This window comes from Myxocyprinus asiaticus, chromosome 33 (genome assembly GCF_019703515.2).
Source record: "Myxocyprinus asiaticus isolate MX2 ecotype Aquarium Trade chromosome 33, UBuf_Myxa_2, whole genome shotgun sequence".
Classification (NCBI taxonomy): domain Eukaryota; kingdom Metazoa; phylum Chordata; class Actinopteri; order Cypriniformes; family Catostomidae; genus Myxocyprinus; species Myxocyprinus asiaticus.
In genome coordinates, this window is record NC_059376.1 from 6,829,914 (window position 1) to 6,855,397 (window position 25,484).

Sequence of the window (25,484 nt, forward strand, 5' to 3'; positions counted from 1 at the left end):
GTCAATTGGTCTAAATCCGAAGCTTTGGCTCTGACAGCGTACTGCCCAACTTTAATTTTGACCCCTTAATAAAAAGTTTTTCGAGCGATGTGGGCAGGTGGGCTTCATTACATTTATCTATGACTGGGAAAGTTAATGTTATTAAAATGAATTGTATTCCAAACTACCTGCTACAGTTTCTTCCTGTAGATGTCCCCCTCTCTTATTTCAAGCAATTTGATAGCATAGCGAAGTCCGTCATTTGGAATGGTAAGCATCCCAGATTACATTTCAATAAGTTACATAGGCCGATTGACAAAGATTTGATTTTATTGTTATGCATTCGGTCTCAGACATTTGGCTCATTGGTCGCTTCCACCTGAGAGAGCCCCTCCCTGGTTTTGTATTGGAACAGGAAGTTCTTGCCCCTATTTCTCCATTGCAAAGCCTTTCTATCAAACTAACCAGAGAGGTTAAGTTACACCCGTTATCTCGCATTTACACTCGGTATGGACAAAAGTGTCCAGAGTGTTTAATTTCGGACATTTATTTAAATGCTGCCTTGAGCATATGGCTGCACCCAAAATTATGTATTAATAAGTCCCCTTCTGCTGGTCAGAGTGGATTGTGAGGGGTGTTGCTACACTCAGTGACCTATATGAGAGTGGAGTGTTGAGATCCTTTGAAAATTTGGTTCAACATTTTGAGATTCCCAGATCTCAGATTTTAGGTACTTACAGCTGTGCCACCTGCTCTGTACTATTTTTGGGAGTAGCATACACCCCCCTAAAGTGGTAGACACTCTGGGAGTGGTGATTACTGCTTTTGGAAAAGGTTATGAGGCATCAGTGTATTACTCCCTGCTAATTCAGAGTCTGGGGGATGGAGCTTTAACTTCTATCAAGAGATTATGAGAGAAAGATTTTAACTTGGTATTGGAGGAGGGAGTGTGGGCAAGGATTCTAAAAGATATCAAGTCTGTATCTAGAGATGCAAGGGTGCGCCTTATGCAATTCAAGATTTTACATAGATTCTATTGGACCCCTCTAGATTGTATAGGTTTGGTCTTAAAGACACACCCACCTGCTGGCGATGGCAATCAGAGGATGGAGACATGGCCCATGTTTTTTGGTGGTGTGCTGAGATCCAGGAATTTTGGTTGAAGGTTCAGAGTTCTGTGTGTGACATGTTGGACACTCAGGTTTTGTTTTGCCCCAGACTCTGTGTTTTGGGGCGATGGGGCGGTTGTCAATATAGGAGATAAATACATAAATAATTAGGTCCTGACCAGTGTTATGACAGGCAGGCAGATTGTTTTAAGGGGATGGAAGTCTGCTGGAGCACCCTCAATTCGGGAGTGGTGCGAGGAAATGGGGAGGGTGGCAGCTTTCGAGGAGGTGTCGTGTAAAAGTCTGGGGATCTGAGATTCATTTGATAGGAAATGGGGCAGTTATTTGATGTTTTTGGGGGACTCTTAGGGAGGGAATGTGGAGAGAGAGGCATAGTTTTAGATGTGTATGAATATATATATATATATATATATATTTTTATATTTATTTTTGTGTGTGTGTGTGTGTGTGTGTGTGTGTGTGTGTGTGTGTGTGTACTTATGTGAGACCACAGGGATGTTCGTTGGGGGTCGGGGTGGGGTTGTTGATTGGTAAGGGGTAGTAGTGGGAGTTAAATGTTGATTCATTGTATATATGTTTTGTTTTTCTTTGCCATTTCTATGAATCAATACAAATGTTAATCTTAAAAAAAACTAGTCTAGAGTAAAATTGTCTCCAATGTGATATCATTCCAGTCCCCAAAAAACCCAAAATCACAGGACTTAATGACTGCAGACCTGTCGCTCTCACGTCTGTGGTCATGAAGTCGTTTGAGAGACTGGTTTTGGCCTACCTGTAGGACATCACTGGACCCCTGCTGGACCCCCTTCAGTTTGTTTACTGAGCAAGCAGGTCTGTGGATGATGCTGTCAATATTGGACGGCATTATATCCTGCAACACCTCGACAGACTTGGGACTTATGCAAGGATCCTATTTGTGGACTTCAGTTCAGCCTTCAGTATCATCATGCCTTATCTTCTCTCAACCAAACTGACCCAGCTCTCCATGCCCACCCTAATCTGTCGATGGATTACCAGCTTTCTGACAGATAGGCAGCAGCTAGTGAGACTGGGGAAACTCACATCCGGGACCATCACTATTAGCACTGGTGCTCCTCAGGGATGCGTTCTCTCTCCACTGCTCTTTTCCCTGTACACGGATGACTGCACTGCAAAAGACCCCACTGTCAAGCTCCTGAAGTTTGCAGATGACACCATGGTCATTGGCCTAATCCACAATGGTGAGGAGTCTGCACACAGACAGGAGGTTGAACAGCTGGCTGTCTGGTGCGGTTACAACAACCTTGAGCTGAACATGCTCAAAACAGTGGAGATGATAGTGGACTTCAGGAGAAATGTACATATGCCATTCTATGTTATGTGTCCTAACTCTTACCTTGTTTTATATTCTGTGTCACTGTAATGTCCTGTGTGCACTTGTTTCTCGTATCACCAAAACAAATTTCCTTGTGTATGTGAGAATGCTTGGCAATAAAGCTCATTCTGATACTGATATAAAACTTTCTGGTAGTTAAATGCGGATGAATGGAGGATTCGGTTTTCTAAACAGCCAAGCGCCCCCTGGAGTGAAGTGTAACTTTTCATTCAGTTTTCATTGTATTTTTAAATAAACCCTTTTTTGGGGGCCTGTATAGCTCAGTGGTAAAATACACTGGCTACCACCTCTGGAGTTCGCTAGTTCGAATCCCAGGGTGTGCTGAGTGACTCCAGCCAGGTCTCCTAAGCAACCAAATTGGCCCAGTTGCTAGGGAGGGTAGAGTCACATGGGGTAACCTCCTCGTGGTCACTATAATGTGGTTCGTTCTCGGTGGGGCACGTGGTGAGTTGAGCACGGATACCGCGGTGGATGGTGTGAAGCCTCCACACGCGCTATGTTTCCGTGGCAACGCGCTCAACAAGCCACGTGATAAGATACGCGGGTTGATGGCCTCAGAAGCGGAGGCAACTGAGATTCGTCCTCCGCCACCCGGATTGAGGCGAATCACTACACAACCACGAGGACTTAAAAAGCGCACTGGGATTTTGGCATTCAAAATTGGGTGAAAAAGGGGAAAAATCCAAAAAAAAAATAATAAAAAAATAAATAAAAGAAACCCTTTTTTGTCAAATGAAGATGAAAGAAAATGTAGTTTAATCTTTTAAAAGCATGTTTTTCAGTAAAAACTAAATGATTTTCAGGGGGGAGGCGTGACCCGAGAAAATGTAGAACCACTGCACTAAGGCAACATGCTATTGTTTTTATTTAATATGTTTAGATTAACATTAATTTATAACTTTTTAAATAAAGTGTGTTCAATAGCATAATATACTATCCATTTTTACTGGGATATTTAACTTCAAATGTCAAGAATTGTGAAATTTCACTGGTATTTGTATCAACTAAATATATATATATATATATTCTGCTCAGGTGGCCAAAGGTTCTGCCCAATAGAAATAGGATTTGCTCAGCAAGAACAAAAGTTAGAGGGAACATTGATTAGAAATTTTCAAATTTTCAAGGAGTAATGACTTATTTTAGTATGTTCCTCACACTAAGCTATCGGATGGCATTCAGAAGGGATATTTTACCCAAAAATGATAATGTTGTAATGTCTCCCTCAAGTCACTCCAAACCTGTATGACTTTCTTCTGCTGAACACAAAAGACTATATTTTGAAAACATTTTCAACTGTTTTGTCCATACAATGTGGTTCAAAACAACATTGCACACCATTGACTTTCATTGTATGGACATTTTTCAGAATATTTTCTTTTGTGTTCCACAGAAGAAAGAAATGTATACAGGTTTGGAGCGACATGAGGATGAATAAATGATGACTTAAATTTAAATTTAATTTAAAGAATTACAATTTTTGGGTAAACTATCCATTTAAAATATTGCAAGAGTCATAAGGACTCCTTTGATGACACTTCTAAACTTCTAAAGCTCAACAGAGCTCAACAGTGACCGTCCCCTTTCATTTTCATTGTATGGAAAAGAGCAGCTGAGACATTCTAACCTCTCTGTTTGTGTTCTTATGGTTCATATGGTTTTTGAAAAACATTAGGGGTGTAAATGACTAATTTTGATTTCTGCTTGACAGCAGGGGTGGACTGGGAAGAGAAATCGGCCCTGGATTTTACATAGAAACTGGTGTCGCTGGCCCAAAAGTTGTTTGGGGTGGTGGGGGGGAGTTTCGACATAACACGGCAGCCCGTTTCAGCGTATCACCACCCATTCGGCCCTGTTTCGTGGCTGGCCCACCAGGAAAAGTCCCGGTTCTCCCTATGGCCAGTCTGCCCCTGCTTGACAATACTTTAAGGCTGGCGTCAGCAGGCTCTGGAACAGCTTTTTAGGGGACTGCTTACTTGTGAAACTGCTGTCTTTTAAGTGAGATGTGTCCTTACCCAGCCTGCAGAGTTCACAAAACATAGAATGTGTATAGAGACCTTCAACTTCCTCTGCAGAAAAATGGGAGGGAGTGCTATGAGGTCACTTTCAAAACATGACTCCCATTCACCCAACGCCACAGTGGAAGATTTGTTTCCAGATATTGGCCTACTCTGAAAACTTGCTGTTCCCATGTTCTGAAAGTGGTGAATGTTTTTCACAAAGATCTTATTTTGTGGACCAGAACTGAATGAATGAATGAAAGTTTAGAACGTTAGAATGCTGATTTCTTCTGATTTGATTTAGGAAAGCATTGAAATAGTTGTTCATTTAACAATCAAACTTTTGGACATTCTTGACTGAATGTTAGATCATGTTTGTTATGATCCTTTTCATTTGAAGGTTTATGCTTAAATGATTTAAATTAGTTATGTAGATGAACATAAACTACCTATGTATGACAATGTTCCTACGGTCATTAGATCAAATATAAAATTGTTTTCCAGGCCTGAAAAAATCATGGAAATAAGTAAAATCTTACAATGTAATTTTTAAGATGACATGTTTAATTATTCTGTCTGTTAAGTGTCATATCGGAGACATTTGTACACTAGTGAGTATAATCGCTTGCATCTAGCCTATCAGATCAAAAGCTTGATATCTGATAGGGCTGTGCAATATCTAGAGGAAAAAAAGCATATCGCATTTTTTTTTTATAGATATTGCGATTTGTGATTTTAATTTCAATTTTTTTCAGTGTTGAAAAACATTCAGGAGGGAAAAAAATTGTCTTTGCATAAATGATACTGTATGATAGAGTTGGTTATTTCTTTATGCCTTTTTTTTTTGTTTTTGTTTTTTTTCACCTTCCTTAATTCTGTTCTGTTCTCTCACTGGTACCTTGTTGTGTGCACTGCATTCTGATTGGTGAAATCTCAACAGTGTCCAAAAGAGTTGCACCAACCACAATGGTGAATTAAACCACAGAATTCTGGAAAAAAAAAAATTGCAACTTTCTGCGATTTAGAAATTACACATGCTCATGTCGCCATTTGATTGTGATTATGATTAATTGCACTGCCCTAGTAATTGACATACACTGAAATAAGTGGTAATCTTCCAATTGTTACCTCAACAATCTTTTTTCTTCTATATATAAACCATAAATATTACTTTTGTTGGTATAACCTAATTTGTCAAGTTGATTTAAAATGATGAAATAAATTTTTTGATGTGAATAAAACCAGATAATTTAGAATTTTGAAGTACATTTTTTAAAGTAATCATTTTTTTTTTTTTTTAAATAAGTGGATGAGTTGCAGTGAATAGGGAAGAAAAAGCTGTTAACAAGTGTCCAGCATACATGAGAACTTCTTGAATACGGTTTAAAAAGCATCTCAGGATGCACAACAAGTTGGTTATAAGAGAATGACCAGTGTGCCGAGCTGTAATCTAGACAAGCTAAAATATAAGATAGTTTTGATTTGGTCTCTACATAATTCCCATATACTTCCATTTGTGTTAATGCATAGTTTTGTTGACTGTACTGTTATTCTAAAATGTGTAAAATAATAACGAATGAGTTGGGGTCCAAGCTTTCGACTGGTAGTATACAGTTGTGCTCAAATATTTGCATACCCTGGAAGAAATTGTGAAATTTTGGCATTGATTTTGAAAATATGACTGATCATGCAAAAAAAAATGTATTTAAGGATAGTGATCATATGAAGCCATTTATTATCACAGAGTTGTTTGGCTCCTTTTTAAATCATAATGATAACAGAAATCACCCAAATGGCCCTGATCAAAAGTTTACATACCCTTGAATGTTTGGCCTTGTTACAGACACACAAGGTGACACACACAGGTTTAAATGGCAATTAAAGGTTAATTTCCCACACCTGTGGCTTTTTAAATTGCAATTAGTGTCTATGTATAAATAGTCAATGAGTTTGTTAGCTCTCACGTGGATGCACTGAGCAGGCTAGATACTGAGCCATGGGGAGCAGAAAATAACTGTCAAAAGACCTGTGTAACAAGGTAATGGAACTTTATAAAGATGGAAAAGGATATAAAAAGATATCCAAAGCCTTGAAAATGCCAGTCAGTACTGTTCAATCACTTATTAAGAAGTGGAAAATGCGGGGACCTCTTGATACCAAGCCAAGGTCAGGTAGACCAAGAAAGATTTCAGCCACAACTGCCAGAAGAATTGTTCAGGATACAAAGAAAAACCCACAGGTAACCTCAGGAGAAATACAGGCTGCACTGGAAAAAGACGGTGTGGTTGTTTCAAGGAGCACAATACGACAATACTTGAACAAAAATGAACTGCATGGTCGAGTTGCCAGAAAGAAGCCTTTACTGCGCCAATGACACAAAAAAGCCCGGTTACAATATGCCCAACAACACCTTGACACGCCTCACAGCTTCTGGCACACTGTAATTTGGAGTGACGAGATCAAAATAGAGCTTTATGGTCACAACCATAAGCGCTATGTTTGGAGAGGGGTCAACAAGGCCTATAGTGAAAAGAATACCATCCCCACTGTGAAGCATGGTGGTGGCTCACTGATGTTTTGGGGGTGTGTGAGCTCTAAAGGCATGGGGAATCTTGTAAAAATTGATGGCAAAATGAATGCAGCATGTTATCAGAAAATACTGGTAGACAATTTGCATTCTTCTGCACGAAAGCTGCGCATGGGACGCTCTTGGAATTTCCAGCACAACAATGACCCTAAGCACAAGGCCAAGTTGACCCTCCAGTGGTTACAGCAGAAAAAGGTGAATGTTCTGGAGGGGCCATCACAGTCTCCTGACCTTAATATCATCGAGCCACTCTGGGGAGATCTCAAATGTGCGGTTCATGCAAGACGACCAAAGACTTTGCATGATCTGGAGGCATTTTGCCAAGACGAATGGTCAGCTATACCACCTGCAAGAATTTGGGGCCTCATAGACAACTATTACAAAAGACTGCACGCTGTCATTGATGCTAAAGGGGGCAATACACAGTATTAAGAACTAAGGGTATGCAGACTTTTGAACAGGGGACATTTCATTTATTTCTTTGTTGCCATGTTTTGTTTTATGATTGTGCCATTCTGTTATAACCTACAGTTGAATATGAATCCCATAAGAAATAAAAGAAATGTGTTTTGCCTGCTTACTCATGTTTTCTTTAAAAATGGTATTACCAATTCTCCAAGGGTATGCAAACTTTTGAGCACAACTGTACATGTTCAATTCTCTGACAAATAAAGCTTTTGTTTTTGTGTGGCTGGCATGTTTGTAACATGCTGGTTAAAAGCACAGGAGGTAGATAGGAATGTGTTTTCCACCTTGCCTTGTAATTAAGCTCTTAACAGCAGGCAAACATTGTGATATTTCTCAGTTCACAGCTGGGGGAAGCTGCAAATCAAGGGAACTCATTGGAAAACTGACCAGCTGCATGCAGTGTTTTTGGAGTTATTATTTAGTTTTTATTTCTATTAAATTTTCAATTTGTCCTTTCAGTTTAGTTTTGATTTCACAGTATGATTGGTTTTTCAGTTCTTAACTTGTGTTCAGTCATGGCAACTCTCTGAAAAGATTTAAGGTGTTATAATATGACAAGTTAGTAGGTTTGGTCTTGGCAGACTAACACTGCTGGCTGCTGCAATTACTACAAAGACTTGATACTGCTAGAACATACACAGACATGCTGCTGCTGAACAATTAGACAAACATACAATCCTGTGAATCAGAATTTAGACACGGTGCTGAGGATTTCAGTGAGGAAACTCTAATAGCGCACTGCAGTAAAACCGGCTTACCTGCAAACAGCTGAGTCAATTGAAATGTTAGACAAAGAGAGAGAGAGACACAAGTGGTTTGGCTAATTACATGTTAAAGGACCAATCAGCTTGGGCCATGTAGAGTTTCATGACTGAACTTAGAATAATTTTTAGTTTTAGTGTTTTAGTCTGCCAAAGTTAACGTTTAACATTTAAATATGTTTAACACTGTCACATTTCTCCGTCATCTAGTGTTTTTGCTATGTAGTGGCGTTTTCACATTTAAACACAAGATATAAAGGTTTCAAATTAATTTGATGTCATTTATACTGTATCTTAGTTTTAGAGTCATGAAAATGTGTTTAGGTTCAGTTTTTCCAATAATGTTAATTTCAAATATGTTTTCAGTCAATGATAATGCTTCTGTTTTATTTTATATTTTATTATTATTTATTTTTTTACAACAATAACACTGGCTGAATGCATGACGTGCTGAATTATGCCTGATGCAGTCAGTCTACCCAATGTGAAACATATTGAAGCATTTGAATTTAGTCTCCACATGTTGCCATTACTTTGCTCAATCAGTGGAAAAAACTGCTTTTGCCTGTAGATGCGATCAAACGGTACACAGTATGTTTTTAATTAGACGCTGTGTTCAGCAACACTCTTAAAGCAGTGCTTCTGTTTTTTCATTCTTTTGGCTAAACAATCTGTTCATTATATCCTGAATTCAGGCCATTTGCCGCCCTTCTGCCATCTTTGTGTTCGAATGACATGTCCGAGCTTGGTCACATTAGTACTGTGGAAAATAGGAATTGTCTTTTGGAATGTGCCTGGGGCTCTGTGAAAACAGTTATGAGTAACATGCTTTCCCTCTTTATGTGAGAGGGTGTGTTTTTCTATATTTCCATGCCCTGCCCTGTACAGTGTTATTAAAATGTGCCTTCTTGAATGGTGTGCAAAAATGTGTTACTACTAATACTAAATGTGTGTTTGGTGTTGATATTTACCTCTGACTGTACCCTAACATACCCTTAAAAAGTACTGTAGTTTTACTCTGATGTATATCTTGGTACTGAATGATATTCATATTCAATGGTATTTACATAGTACTTCAAAGAATACCAATGGATTACCACAGTAATGTCCAAAAAACATGATACTTATTGGTACTTTTTATGTTAGCATTAGAAAGTTTTTCCTCAATAGTAGATTCAGTAGAATCAGATTCAGATAGTTCTGTAGAAGCAATAAATAGCAGAATTTTAAACCTTTTTGATATAGTTTTTGGATTCATGTGCCTAAAAATATTAATAGAATAAAAATATAATTGATATTAATTAACTGCAGTACCCAATTTTAATTGTAATCTTGAATAGTACAGAGCTAGAGCAGAAGGTAATTGCAGAGTACTAGAGAAAATAAGATTACAATATTTAGAGAGAAATGGTCATAAAAGTACCCGTATTTATGGTGCACTACGAATTAGTCAAGCTCTTGCAGACAAGGTGTGTCGTTTTTAACAACAAATGGAAGATAAAATTCAAATGTTAAAACTGAAAATGCTACAGAAGTCTAAGATGTTGCAATAAAGTAATATAACTGGATATTTTGAAGTAATTCTCTTGAAAACAAGAATATTTTAAATCTAACAAACACACATGCTGTTGACCACACACAGAGTTGATGAACAAAAACAAAAAAACAAAAACAAAAAAAAACAAACAATAAAAGACCCTTCAGTTTCAGAAGATAATTATACATTTGTGGGACCACATACCTAAGGCCATCTAAGAGTTAACTGTTGGTAATGCTCAACACGTGATCCTACAAATTAAAAGAGATCATAATTAATATGCTTGTTGTGAAGCCTTAGCTATTTTAAGGTTCCCCTTAAGTTTACTGTACACCTAACCACATTTCTCAGGTGACTGCTAAAATGAATTTCTATAATATGATTCCAGAGCATGTTTCCTCTAGAAAGAGTTTCTTCCTGCTTGCTGTTAATGTGGTGACCTAATTACAAGGAAACAACACAATTACTTATAGCTTACCTATACCTATATAACTACCATAGACTCAACTACAACAAGAAGACATAGTCTTAGATAAAAACTATTATTGGCTCTTCACAACCAACCAAACATTAAAACCTGCAAAGAAACCATTTATTGGCAAGGTATGTATAAGAAGCCTATGCTATCGGATTAAATCATGGTCGGATGTTAGCATGGACAGGGGTGGGCTGAGCCCACCCAAACATGGGTCTTGCCCACCCAATCAAACATTTGGGAAACATGGTTTTATATTAAAAAAAAATAAAAAATTCTCGATTTGTGCATTGGTTAAAAGCAATCTGGGGCAGGCTGTGTTGCAAACCTTGAGGGTGGGCTGTAGAACCCCCAACAAATCACAAAACGGCACCAGGAATACATAGTGTTTCTCCTTATTTTTTAATCATTGGCTGAAAGCAGCGACACACTCAAGAAGTGGCTGCTGCAAACCAGAGGGTCAAAGACGTCACACGGGCGACAATGGTAATAAGAGATGTTTTTTTGCAATGCATAGCCATAAAGAAGTCTGGTGCTGTCTCTAGCAGTGACCACGTGGCAGCTGTTAATGTACCACAGGCTCCCTCTTATCAAATATCTCCCTCACAGATTAATCTGTACAGATCAGTGTTGAAGCTTTGCTGATGTAAAACAAAAACAAAAAACAAAACAATGTTCCTCCACAAGTAACTTGCAATTTTATGTTTCGACCACAGATGTCGATACAGTAGACATAATTTCATAGTGTGCCTTTCATGTTAAAGAAATCAACTGAAATTTGTATGGCACTGACAGATTTTGTCTTTTGTATGCAGGTGTTCTGATTTGTCTTCTGGGGGCATCAGAAGGCTCCATAAAATGACCCAATCTGTGCACATAACCTCCAAACTGCCAAGTAAGTAGTTGTTTTGCTTCTCTTAGAAAAGTATAGCTGTTTCAAGATGATCACATCTGTTATGCTTGCTTTGCAGACCTGAGTGCAGCTTTTCATTGCTCTACCGAGGAAGAAACAGATCAAGGTAGCTCCTATTCCGTACAGACACCCTATGGATTCCACCTGGACCTTGATTTTCTCAAGTATGTTGAAGAAATAGAGAGTGGGCACAGCATTCGTAGGCCTAATGTTAACACTCGGAGAGGATCAAGGGGCGACCGAGCCTACCAGAGAAATCTGGGGATTGGGGGTAGGACCAGTGGCTGGACCTCCACTGAGTCACTTTCCTCAACAACCAGTGAGAATGGTCAAGCTAACCCACCTCTTCTCCAGAGCCCCATCACATCATCCAGCAAATCGCAACCCCTTTCTCCATCACCAGTGATCAGTCCCAGTGTACCTGCTTCCTCGAAAGTTCCACCACCACCCCCACCACGTAACCCTAGGGTAGAGCGAACGCTCCTTGAAACAAGCCTTCGACTGCAACATGAACAAAGTCAATTTTCCAATGGATTAAGCTCCAATTTCCCTGACCTTTCCAAAGTGAGTTCCAAAGCTGGTGGATCTAGTAGTGACTTCTCTATAGCTTCTTCCCAGCTTTCAGATGCCCGCTTGCTACAGATATCACCTGCTGTGCAGAACTTCCTTTCTAGCGGCTGGACCAGAGCCAGTCCTCAGACTTCTGGAAGGAGCACTCCAGCCTCCAGCTCCGGAACATCTTCATTGCCTCCTGGGCAGCTTCAGACTGTCCGTGAACAGATGGCCACTGCCCTTAGACAACTAAGAGAGATGGAAGAGAGAGTGAAAGGAGTACCAGCCTTAGAAAGAGAAGTGGCTGTGCTTCGTGCTGAAAAGGAAAGTTTGACTGTGGAACTTCAAAAGAAAACAGAAGAACTTGATAATACACTCAAACTGAAAGTCTCCACTGCAGCTGTAGTGGAAGCAGTTGCAGTAGAGGAAGTAAAGAAGCCTCCTACCATTACTATAGACAAAAGATCCATTGCAGTAGGTGGTGACATCCCCCTTGAGACAGTGGAAGTCTGCAATCATCAGGCAGTCAAGGATGCTGCTGTTGAAGCTTCTGTTCAGGTTTGTCATGCAGCTATTGAGACCGAAGCTAGTGCCATGCTTGATGAGGGAATTCAGGCTGTAGTGGATACAGAAGATGTGTCTGTCTGGGTTATAGAATCATTTTTAGGGCTTCAAAGTGAGACAGAACGAGAAATTGATACCCTGCAACATACCATCACATATCAACAGGAATCAATTCAGGTTCTTGAGACCCGACTAAATCAGGTCAACCAAGACTTGGATGCATTAAGGGCGAAAGAAATAGAGAGAACATCCAAGATTATGTTGGACAAAGAGTCACTTGCCAAACCAGAGACAGCCAATGCTCAATTGGAAACATGTCCTGATGTTTGTTCAAAAAAGTCAGTTGGAGTGGGGATTCCAGATGTGACTGATCTGGAGTGCTTTTCAATGACAAAAAATGACCAAAGCATTCAAACAGACCCTGTAGAAACTTCAAAGGAGAAAACTGTGACACTGGTAAGCACTGGTATCCAGTGGGAATCCAGTATCTACGCTAGTAACACTCAAGACAGTGAAGAACAGCCCCCTTCTCCAGAGGGTGAGCACCAATTAATTGTAATTTTATAGTCAACATGAAATCAAAATTGAACTGGTTTACTTTATTAATAAATGTTCTTGGCCTCATTGTATATGATTTATCAGTGCACGTCAAAAATATTTGTCTTTGTAATCCTTCACAAATAACGTGCTCCTCCTCTGAAACAACTTTCCTTTTTTGCTGAAGTCATGCTGGCCACATGCTGCAGGCTGTTGGTTAACCAATATTAACCAACAGCCAAATAGCTATTTAATTTTTTGTTTAAGGCTACTGTTGTAGGTACTGTAGACTTCTAAAATCATGCCAGTAGTTAAAACAGTTATTTAATGCAATTAACATTAATGTAATAAAAGTTACATCATTAATAACAATTAATGATAGATTAAAAAAACAAACAAACAAAAAAAAACATTTCCACTGGGATACGTGGAGATGCTCTTGAGAAACTTCAGCTTTCAAGTATTGGTCAAAAAGCCCCCTGCGTTCTGGGGGTGTTTCAGGAGGGGAGTATTTCTCAAACTTGCATTCAGCTCTGGCTTCAATCTGGTATGGAATCATCATTCAATAAATTCTTGATGGTTAAATCACGTTCCATCCTACGTTTTTGTTGGTTTTGTTTTTTCCCCATCATTTTTACATTGTTAAATATCCTGGTGTACTCTGAAAGGTCACATTACAGAAGAAAAATGGGTTGCAAATGCAATATCATGTTGACTTTAAAACATTCTTTGTAGGAAAACTTTATATTTTTAAGGTTATCTGCAGAAGAACCCATTAAAGAGTATTTTCTCCATTAAAGCTGCAGGCCCTCTGAAGTCTATCATGAAGAGGAAGGATGGGAGTGGTTCTGGTGCAGCTTCCAGCAGTGGCAAAAAGAGCTTGAAGTTTGTTGGAATTTTAAATGGAGGGTGAGTTGCTTGAGCAGGTTTTCTTATAAGAGGTCATGCATTACAGTGATTTCACCATGATAAGGGATTAAGCGCACCTAAAACCCCCTTAATCAGGATTGTCACTGTAGAGTACTGAATGTTGTGAGTTATTAATTTTATAAAATGCAGGCAAAGGAATATGATAAAAGACACCAATGTTCAATAAATAATTACATTTATTAGTGCTGCTTGCCTAGACAAGTATTGTAAGTACTATTGCTCATCTGAAGTTTTAAGGTTTTGATGGAGAGGTATGCTATTACTTTTCTAACTGATTGGATTTTCACGTGTGGATGATAAAGGGTGAAAAAATCTCAAAAAACTTGGAGGGATTTGAGCCATATCTACAGACCAGAATATCACAGAACCTTGGAAGTGGGTTATTTTGACTGGGCCAATAAGCAGCAATCCAGAACACCCTAGCAATCACCTACCAATGCCTTAGTGGCGGCAACTTCTGCAAAGGCAACAAATGTCTAGTAATAATAATAATAATCACAAAAAACTCTAAATAAATTCTTCCACCAAGTACACTAAGACTGTATGCAGTTTATGGTTGCCAATCAATGTAACAATCAAAGATCATCCCATGGTGCTTCGGTCGTATTTCATAACAGATGTCCAATCAGATATTAAACTATCTGTTATATATCTGAGACCAGACAGAATATTGTTAAATTATAATATTATAATGAGTTCCACTTCCTAAATCCCATCAGGTATGAGTCGACCTCTAGTGAGGAGGATGAGGAAGAGGATGAAGAGAGTTCCTCAGATGGAAGTGAGGATGGTGTGTGTTCAGACAGCAGTGTGGAAGAGGAGGCAGCTCTGGAGGACACATCTGATGAGGAGATTAACATAAATGTGGATGAAACAGACAGTGATGAGAACACAGCAGCTGGAACTGAAGATCTGAAGGATCAGGCAGGGGAAGTGAAGGAAAAGTAAGTAGATATTCTTAATTACCTTTTTCATAATGTGTGAGATGTTTTACTTTTCAGTGAAAGCAGAAGGCTGTTTCATAAGGTAGGCAGTAACATAATGCTGCCTTCTACGATACCATGTTTAGGCCAAAATCTTGGTAGCACTGCATGTATCATTTGCCGGGAAGGCAATCCCACAATATTGATAAATATTAAAATGCTGCCCAGAAATATCTAATTGAATAAAATTGACTTTTTTACTCAATATTTGTATGTGCTTTTTATTTTTGCTGATTAGTATTGTAAAGAGTATTGTGTTGTTAGCTTAGCAACATGCTAGCATCAAGCTATTTAAATTAATTGTAATAAAGAGTGCTATTTGTGTGGCGCTGCCTGTTTCAGATCAGTCACTTATGAGGCATTTCCTTAGGTAGATGCAGAGATTATCAGGCTTTGGAACAGAGCTTTATACATAATACTGTTTAATATACAATAATAAATGACATTATCTAACAGGTTTGAACTAAGTGCCAAAATGCGTGAGGCGTGTTTGATTTTGAAGAACCACCTGAATGATGCAACCAAAACAGCGAAGAGTAAAGAAGTGGTGAGGACAAATGACAATTCATAAAACATTTTATACACATTGTGTTTACTATTCCAAATTAAGTGAAAAGGCCAATAAACCTTTAAAGGAATGTTCCAGGTTCAATACAAGTTAAGCTCAATCAATAGCATTTGTGGCATAATGTTGATTCCCACAAAAATTTATTTCAACTCGTTCCTCCTTTTCTTTAAAAAAGCAAAAATTGTGGTTACATTGAGGCACTTACAATGGAAGTGAATGGGGACAATTTTTAAACAGAAATGTGAAGCTTACAATTTTATAAAAGCACTTGCATTAATTCTTCTGTTAAAACATGTGTATTACTTGAGCTGTAAAGTTGTTTAAATCGTTGTTTTTACGGAAGTGTTTGGGTTTTAGGGTTTGTTGACATTACATTGTCATTGGTAACGAAGTTGTAAAATTGGCTATAACTTTACACAGAAAAGGTTAGTAAGTGATTTTATCACACTAAAATCATATTAACACAGATATTGTTAATGTCTTGTGGGTAAACTTTTAAAACGGTGAGTATTTTGGGGGGGGCCTGGGTAGCTCAGCGAGTAAAGACACTGACTACCACCCCTGGAGTCATGAGCTCAAATCCAGGGTGTGCTGAGTGACTCCAGCCAGGTCTCCTAAGCAACCAAACTGGCCAGGTTGCTAAGGAGGGTGGAGTCACATGGGGTAACCTCCTCGTGGTCGTTATAATGTGGCTCTCACTCTCGGTGGGACGCGTGGTGAGTTGTGCGTGGATGCCGCGGAGAATAGCGTGCAGCCTCAACACGCGCCGTCTCCGTGGTAACATGCTCAACAAGCCACGTGATAAAATGCGCAGATTGACGGTCTCAGATGCAGAGGCAACTGAGATTTGTCCTCTGCCACCTGGATTGAGCTGAGTCACTACGCCACCACGAGGACTTAGAGCGTATTGGGAATTGGGCATTCCAAATTGGGGAGACAACAAAAAAAGACATTGAGTATTTTAATGTCCAAAAATTGGCCCCCATTCATTGTAAGTGCCTCACTGTATCCTCGATTTTTGCTTTTTTTTTTTTTTTTAAGAAAAGGAGGAATGAGTGGAAATACATTTTTGTGGTAATCAACATTATACAACAAATGCTGTCGATAGAGTTTAACTTGTATTGAACCCAGAACATTCCTTTAAGCTCATTGTTGCTCTGTTAACTTGTGTAACGCAGCTGTCCAGCACTCATACTGTTCAGCTGGAATGGTTCCGAGTATCCAGTGCAAAGATGGCCCAGCCACCACGCGTGTCAAATTACCTGATGGCTTTCTCAGAGGTGTCCCCAACCCTGCTGCAACACATAGTCAACATGACTGATGGCAACGGCAACACTTCTCTGCACTACAGCGTCTCCCATTCCAACTTCGCTGTAGTGGACCTACTGCTGGACACAGGTTAAATTAAATTTAGCATTTTTATTTGGTCATTAAGTGTGGGTGAGACTGAAATAAAGTGAGTCGTATTTGGCTGGCCATGTGATCTGTGGTGGCCACCATGAGAGGGTGACCACCCTTGTGTAGAGAAAAATAGCATTGTTATGGTATGACTTGAGTCTTCATTTCATGTGTGTACAGCATTTTAAACAAACTTAGAGCACTTTTAAAAACAATAGGCTCATACGCTGTTCTGAGTTACCAGTGGTTTGAAACATTGCAATGATAATTTAGGTAACTTCAGTAGCAATAATCTTTCAGTGTAGTTGTGTATGTGTTTGTGTTCAGGCATGTGTAATGTGGATCAGCAGAATAAAGCAGGTTATACAGCTGTGATGCTGGCAGCTCTGTCCGCAGTGAAGGAGGAAGACGACATGGCTGTGGTCCAGAAACTCTTCCGTCTGGGCAACGTTAATGCCAAGGCCAGCCAAGTAAGTCACCCACTTATTCAGAAATGTGTTTGTAGTTGGATTCTTGGCTAATTTGAACATGGCATTTTAACGTACACAGTTCTGGACCTTGTTCTGGACCCTTTTCTTTCATTCCTAAGTAATTAATTTATAAAGATAACAGAAAAAGGGAAATACATACTTTTCAGAATATTTTTGTCTGTTTTTATAAATAATCTCAACATTACAGTACTATGATGGGTAATTTATAGAGTGATTGCTGATTTATTTTGTTCAGCAAATAGATTTCTGCTGCCTTGTTAACCATTTACATAAATTAAGTGCTCTAAATCAGTGACTCTCAACTGGATTTGCTTCAGGATACCAGATTCGACATCAAGCAGCAAACCAACACACTACCAAAATTGTTTATCATAGATAAGTAAACAAAAATTATCCAAATTAGCACAATTATATACAAAATTATTCATGTAAAATAGGCTGAATGTGTAAATTGTTTATTTTGGTCATTGTGGTATGAACAAACCGACATTGCAACCAATGTTGGCATTTGTCTAATTTGACTAGCCTTTACACATTAATTTGAGTTTAATTGGATGCACAGCCTTTGACATATTTTGTTGATTATTTTAACATTTTTCATATTATTTTTCATATTTGTATTAAGCACAGTTTTTTTCCCTGCTGTCCATGACCTTATTCGAGCAGACTTGCGGCCTGTAATTGGGTTGCGACGCACCAGTTGAGAACCACTGCTCTACGTTATTGCTGGACAGAACAGAGCATTCTCTATGCATGACTCGTGAATATGTTTTGGTGTGCTTGTGGTAAGGCAGGGCAGACGGCTTTGATGCTGGCAGTGAGTCACGGACGGCAGGAGATGGTGCGAGCGCTACTGGACTGTGGTGCTAATGTGAACATTCAAGATGACGAGGGCTCCACAGCTCTGATGTGTGCCAGTGAACACGGCCGAGCTGAGATCGTCTCTTTACTGCTGGAGCAGCCCGGGTGTGATATTACAGTCGTAGATAATGTGAGTACATCACCACCTCGTGCACTTTGACATACTGAATGGAGCATTCCACAAATAGAGTACACTTGTGACCCATGACTTGTTTATAAAGCATTAAAGGCAAAAATCCCATATTTTGTTGCATGAATTATTAGGGTTCCATTTGATCCCAGCAATTTTCTCCATAGGGGAACGGATTATTAACAACACTTTATAAACTTTTAAAGACAGACCTACCACAAGTTCTGAGGATGATAAACGATGGGAAATGGCCCCATTGAAGCCATTAGTCTGCTTAATTTTAACTTAATTTAAAAGAAATGGTTTTAATAGCAGAATTTCTGGTGAAGAACTACACTACCCATGATGCTAAGGGAGGAAATTCACCAGTCAGAGAATTGCAGCAAACAACGTGCCAAAAGAGCTCTGCAGCGACTGTTGTCTGTAATGACGCACAGCAAATGACACAAATTGAGTCAGTCTCCCTACACTCTCAAACTAAGTTTATTAGAAATATCTGAATATTTTGTGATAAACTTAAAATGTATTTTTTATAATCAACAGCTTTAAATCAATACTTTTATATTTTTCCACCATTTGTATTTCGATTACATAATTCACAATGCTTCATGGTATTGTAGTTCATTCCCTCATAAAAAAGGTTAAGTACGCAGTCTTTTTCAAATACCCTTTTGCCTCAAAAGTTTGTAATGTGATTCACCTCAGAGCTGGTTGGTTTGGTTCATGGCTTAGATCTATTTTATGAAGGATTTTATAAAATCTCTATGGAAACAATAAATGGGAAAAATACTTCCGGAACCAAGACTGAAAACTGAAATGTAGGCAGGCACTGTTGTGCTCTATTAGGTAGGTTAGAGGAAGAGTAAAGCTAGTTTTAAATGCATCAAAATGCTTATTGATATTGGTATTGATTTTGGCTTGTCTTGACCTTCTTGACTGTGTCCAACTGTTTTTTTTTTTTTACATGAACAAAAGTTTAGATTTTTAATAATTAACTAACTTTAATGACCAAAAACTTAATATTTAGCTGCACACAAACCTGATACCAAATGATTTTTCACCACCACAAAAGAGGTTTCTCAAAATTGTGAAACCCACGTAACACAAGTTCTACAGCATGTGGTGAAGACGAGTAAATAATCTCATCCATTTTCTCAAGTTTTTTACAAATATTGTTATGGTCCAAAGCAATTTTGCATGCTTCAAACCTAGTGTGATTCCACTATAGTAGGAAATTAAATGTATTACAGATGAGTTGCATCATAAATCTTGTTACATTCGGTATCCAGTGTTAAAGTATCAAACCTAATTTCACTGTGTGTAAATCCATACTATTTGTCTTCTGTCCTTAAGGATGGCAGTAATGCCCTCTCCATTGCCCTAGAGGCATCCCACAATGACATCGCAGTCCTACTGTATGCCCATATGAATTTCTGCAAAACACAGGCAGATGTAAGTCCTCTTTGTGTCAAGAATTGCTTGTGTACAACTTATATAAATTAATGAAGAAGAATACCAGGGGTTAGTGTAATTTTAGTTTAACTTATAATGGCATTCAAAACCATTTTATTTCAATAATGTGATGTATTTCCATATCTGATTAGACAAGCATTCTAAAAGTGCCGACACTGGCTGCATCTGAAAGCTGAAAGCATAGTTAGCATGCTCTAGATTACGTAAATGGAAACATTTTGATTAAAGATTACAAAGACAAAATGTTTTCTCTTTGGAATAACATGTGCTGATAAATCATGCACAATAAGACCAAAAATATAGTTGTGCACAAATGTTTGCTTACCCTGGCAGAAATTGTGAAATTTTGGCATTGATTTTGAAAATATGACTGATCATGTAAAAAAACTGTCTTTTATTAAAGGATAGTGATCATATGAAGCCATTTATTATCACAGAGTTGTTTGGCTCCTTTTTAAATCATAATGATAACAGAAATAACCCAAATGGCCCTGATCAAAAGTTTACATACCCTTGAATGTTTGCCTTGTTACAGACACACAACGTGACACACACAGGTTTAAATGGCAATTAAAGGTTAATTTCCCACACCTGTGGCTTTTTACAATTAGTGTCTGTGTATAAATAGTCAATGAGTTTGTTAGCTCTCACGTGGATGCACTGAGCAGGCTAGATACTGAGCCATGGGGAGCAGAAAAGAACTGTCAAAAGACCTGCGTAACAAGTTAATGGAACTTTATAAAGATGGAAAAGGATATAAAAGATATCCAAAGCCTTGAAAATGCCAGTCAGTACTGTTCAGTCACTTATTAAGAAGTGGAAAATTCGGGGATCTCTTGATACCAAGCCAAGGTCAGGTAGACCAAGAAAGATTTCAGCCAAAACTGCCCAGAAGAATTGTTCAGGATACAAAGAACAACCCACAGGTAACCTCAGGAGAAATACAGGCTGCTCTGGAAAAAGACGGTGTGGTATTTTCAAAATCAATGCCAAAATTTCACAATTTCTGCCAGGGTATGCAAACTTTTGAGCACAACGGTATACACTGACCACTATTAGATACACCAGTAAACCTACTTATTCATACTTATACCTACTTACGCCTCTGAGGTACACAGATGGTAGGCCCACTGCAGCCTCAGCTTTCTGTTCTTGGCTGACAGAATTGGTACCCAGTGTGGTTTTCGACTGTTGTTGCCCATCCACCTCAAGGTACGACGTGTACGGAAGGGTTATCTGAGTTCGCATAGCCTTTCTGTCAGTTCAAACCAGTCTGCTCACTGGATGTTTTTTGTTTTTGGCATCAATCTGAGTAAACTCTAGAGACTGTTGTGTGTAAAAATCCCAGGAGATCAGCAGTTACACAAATACTCAAACCAGCCCGTCTGGCACCAACAATCATGCCACGGTCCAAATCACTGAGATCACATGTGAACATTAACTGAAGCTCCTGACCTGTGTCTTGTAATCATAAAATAATACAAGACACACTGAACCTAAAATTGAGTTCTATTTTATTTTCTTTAGGCAGCATTAACTATATTACCAAAACGCAATACAAACCAATTCGATATGAACACACATTTGGCAGCATTATTTTGGGAACACAAGGGAATTTATTAGGCTTAGTTATTATGATTATTATCTTTACATTTATAATTGTCTTCAGTTCTTAATTTGTAGGCTATTAGTAATTTTTCACCTGTTGTCTTAGACAGATACTTGTGTGATAGCAAATGGGGCCGTTGGAGATGGTAAATGTTTGGATTTGGGGAGGTGGTTATATAAGATTTTTTTTTTCACTTTGTAATTTTAATTGCTTTTTTCATTTCGTTTAAAGTGCATTTTGAATTTAGAAATGTCTTTTCAGTTTTTGTGTTTCAATAAATGAATTTAATTTTTAAAGCAAAATCAATAAAGCAAAAAATATTCACAGACCCTCAGCAGTGGGGGTTGACCATGTAATCAGATATCGCAATATTTTTTAAGCCGATTATCGATAAAATATTTTTTACATATCACCCAGCCCTATTGCACTTCCGCCACGCGATTGGCTGATTAGATAATCGCATGAATAAGTAGGTGTACAGGTGTACCTAATAAAGTGGTCGGTGAGTGTATATGGTCAGTTTTGATTTCATGTTGACTTTACCAAGATTTCATGACTTAAAAGACTGTACTATTGAGATTTGCAATGCTTCACAAAATTACTAGCAGATAAAATGTGCATTAGTAAATAATAATAATACAAAAGTTATTTTATGAAGAGAAATGGGAATTATGGTAGTGTACAGCAGCTCACCTCTAATTTTTTTTTTAAAATTTTAATAAACATCAGATTAAATTTTGTTGTTGTTGTTGTTGTTGTTGTTGTTCAGGTAACACCTATAGCAAACACCCAGGGCCCGTCCAGTCCTAGAAAAACATGGCCCTCAGAGTGACATGTGGACACAAAATGGAAATAAAAACAAGACTAACCAGAGTTACTGGAAGATTAACAATGTATATGTTACAAGTTTATATATATTTATATGTATTCACTGATTATTCAGTCTTTATTGAAATATTTAATACATTATACTGCAGTAAGAATACTATGTAACCACATTAATGTAGGTAAGACACATCATAATTATCATTAATGTCCTACAGGTATCAACATGAAATCAACTGTTTAATATCTGGAACTAAGGGATCTGGAATAACTCACGTGTAATGCTATCATGATTACATTGTTCACAGACATAACTGAACATTTGTCTTGATTAGTGATTTAACCAAAATGTTTGTCTGCATACCATGATGCATTAACAGCACTGTTATTTCAGATTCTGTGGTAAAGCACTGCCATAACCTCCAATAATCATTAATACCACACACACACTGCAGCTTCCCAACAAGTGCAAACTATGAGCGCTGTAATGACATGCTGTTTGTAAAAGGGTAAAAACAAACACCTACATTGATTCTACATGGACTCCACTCTCGTTTCCTACCACATGCTTTATTTTACCTTCAGATCTAATAGAGGCTAAAAACTCATGCGTAGTCGGTCATGTGGGGATCTGATGGTGGTCTTTTATCCAGCATGGTCTCATGAAAATTACGTGACCATGGCAACATTTTGGCAAAATGAAACTGCATGCTTTATTACACATTTCGTTACAGTTTCCCAGTGAAATGCCCTGCGGGGGTCGTTAAAAGTGAGTGAAATGGTGTTGTAATCACACAGGGTTAAACAAACTTTAGATGTAGGTTTTAATGAATAAAATTTACCTCCCCAACCTAAAACTTTAACCTAAACCTAACCAATAGCGTCCAAAAAGCAAATGAGAGGTAAACAAAACAGATATCCTAAACCTAGACTTCACAGTTAGTGTCCTAAATGCAAATGCGTCATAAAAAGCACATTTTCTGAAGCAACTATGTCATTTCATGTCGCTTCTATGAGACTTATGTCTCATGTGTCAGCTTGCGTGCTTGGCTCGAGCCTCAGTCTTCTGAGTCCAAGGCTGGACAATGTCAGGCTCTGTCAGCTGAGCTAATGTGCAAACTAATCTCATTGGATTAAGTGTGTAAATGTAGGTGGATCTGTAATACAAGCATTAAAATGTATCGTTTTTCAAATGATTCGTTAGAGTTTTCGAAGAGTTTCGATATCACCACAGCAGCGTGTGAGTATTAGAGTGAAAAATACGTGTTTACAAAGTTATAATCAGCCACTTTGCTCGTCATTTGGGAGAAAGTGAAAAAAAAAAAAAAAAAAAACAGTAGTTGTAGCACCTCTCGTTTTCATTTCACCTGGAATCTGTGGCGAAACGTTGATCGCGGCACGTAAGTCAGTTTGCAAAAATGTTGTTACGTTAAAGTTAATTCTATGATACTAGATTGCTTTAATCTGAGCAGTTTTATACTCTCATAATCTGTTCTTAATCTGAAGTAAAAAATCATTGTATACAGTTGCCCCAAAGTATTCTGACAGTTAAAAATGTTTGAATGTCATTGTATTAGGTAACAAAATATCAAAACAAGTGTCATTTACTCTAAGGGAAGACAGCACACTTTTCAAGCAAAACATTTCACAAAAAGTTTTGTTAAATTTAAAATGATCACAAAGTACTTGGACATGTTGTGGTTGTCAAATGTTCGTGGAACTGACTTCATTAAGAATCACCAGTTGATTAAAAGTCATTGCAAAAAATGGCTCAAAAGATCAGTTAATACTGAGAAAAGATTTTTCATTATTTACATCTTGCTTTACATTAGATAACAAAATATCACTGACATTTTATGTGTGACTTAAAGTTGAAGTCAGAAGTTTACATACACCATAGCCAAATACATTTAAACTCAGTTTTTCACAAGTCCTGACATTTAATCATAGAAAACATAACCTGTCTTAGGTCAATTAGGATCACTACTTTATTTTAAGAATGTGAAATGTCAGAATAATAGTAGCGAGAATTATTTATTTCAGCTTTTATTTCTTTCATCACATTTCTAGTGGGCCAGAAGTTTACATACACTTTGTTAGTATTTGGCAGCATTGCCTTTAAATTGTTTAATTTGGGTCAAACTTTTTGGATAGCCTTCCACAAGCTTCTCACAATAAGGTACTGGAAGTCTGGCCCATTCCTCCAGACAGAACTGGTGTAACGGAGTCAGGTTTGTAGGCCTCCATGCTCGCACACGCTTTTTCAGTTCTGCCCACAAATTTCTATCGGATTGAGGTCAATACCTTGACTTTGTTGTCCTTAAGCCATTTTGCCACAAATTTGGAGGTATGCTTGGGGTCATTGTCCATTTGGAAGACCCATTTGTGACCGAGCTTTAACTTCCTGGCTGATGTCTTGAGATGTTTCTTCAATATATACACATAATTTTCCTTCCTCATGATGCCATTTATTTTGTGAAGTGCACCAGTCCCTCCTGCAGCAAAGCACCCCCACAACATTATGCTGCCACCCCCATGTTTCATGGTTGGGATGGTGTTCTTTGGCTTGCATGCCTCACACTTTTTCCTCCAAATATACCGATGGTTATTATGACCAAACAGTTTGATTAGGTTTGAACAGACCAAAGGACATTTCTCCAAAAAGTAAGTATTTTTGTTCCCATTTGCACTTGCAAACTGTACTCTGCCTTTTTATGGTGGTTTTTGGAGCAGTGGCTTCTTCCTTGCTGAGCACCCTTTCAGTCTATGTCGATATAGGACTTGTTTTACTGTGGATATAGATACTAGTCTACTTGTTTTCTCCAGCATCTTCACAAGGTCCTTTGCTGTTGTTCTGGGATTGATTTGCACTTTTTGCACCAAACTACGTTCATCTCTAAGAGACAGAATGTGTCTCCTTCCTGAGCGGTATGATGGCTGCGTGGTCCCATGGTGTTTATACTTGCATACTGTTGTTTATACAGATGAACGTGGTACCTTCAGGTGTTTGGAAATTGCTCTCAAGGATGAACCAGACTTGTGGTGGTCCACAATTTTTTTCTGAGGTCTTGGCTGATTTCTTTCGATTTTCCCATGATGTCAAGCAAAGTGGCACTGAGTTTGAAGGAAGACCTTAAAATACATCCAAAGGTACACCTCCAATTAGCCTATCAGAAGCTAATTGCCTAAAGGCTTGACATCGTTTTCTGGAATTTTCCAAGCTGCTTATAGGCACAGTTAACTTAGTGTATGTAAACTTCTGACTCACTGGAATTGTGATATAGTCGATTAAAATTGAAACAATCTGTCTGTAAACAATTGTTGGAAAAATTACTCGT

At 38.3% G+C, this 25,484-nt stretch overlaps 1 protein-coding gene across 3 annotated transcripts in view; it reads left to right on the forward strand.

Moving 5' to 3' along the window:
* Window positions 1–25,484, forward strand: part of LOC127424725 (KN motif and ankyrin repeat domain-containing protein 3-like) — a 46,724-nt gene that overhangs the window by 18,841 nt on the left and 2,399 nt on the right. For all 3 annotated transcript variants that reach the window (XM_051670145.1, XM_051670144.1, XM_051670146.1), the window contains 10 exons: window positions 11,128–11,207; window positions 11,284–12,879; window positions 13,679–13,787; window positions 14,528–14,752; window positions 15,248–15,338; window positions 16,538–16,757; window positions 17,085–17,227; window positions 18,039–18,239; window positions 19,593–19,691; window positions 22,091–25,484. The exon at window positions 22,091–25,484 is cut by the window's right edge and continues 2,399 nt beyond it. In XM_051670145.1, the coding sequence (XP_051526105.1) occupies window positions 11,128–11,207; window positions 11,284–12,879; window positions 13,679–13,787; window positions 14,528–14,752; window positions 15,248–15,338; window positions 16,538–16,757; window positions 17,085–17,227; window positions 18,039–18,239; window positions 19,593–19,691; window positions 22,091–22,153 (2,827 nt within the window). In that variant the 3' untranslated portion in view covers window positions 22,154–25,484. The remainder of the gene's footprint in view (window positions 1–11,127; window positions 11,208–11,283; window positions 12,880–13,678; window positions 13,788–14,527; window positions 14,753–15,247; window positions 15,339–16,537; window positions 16,758–17,084; window positions 17,228–18,038; window positions 18,240–19,592; window positions 19,692–22,090) is intronic.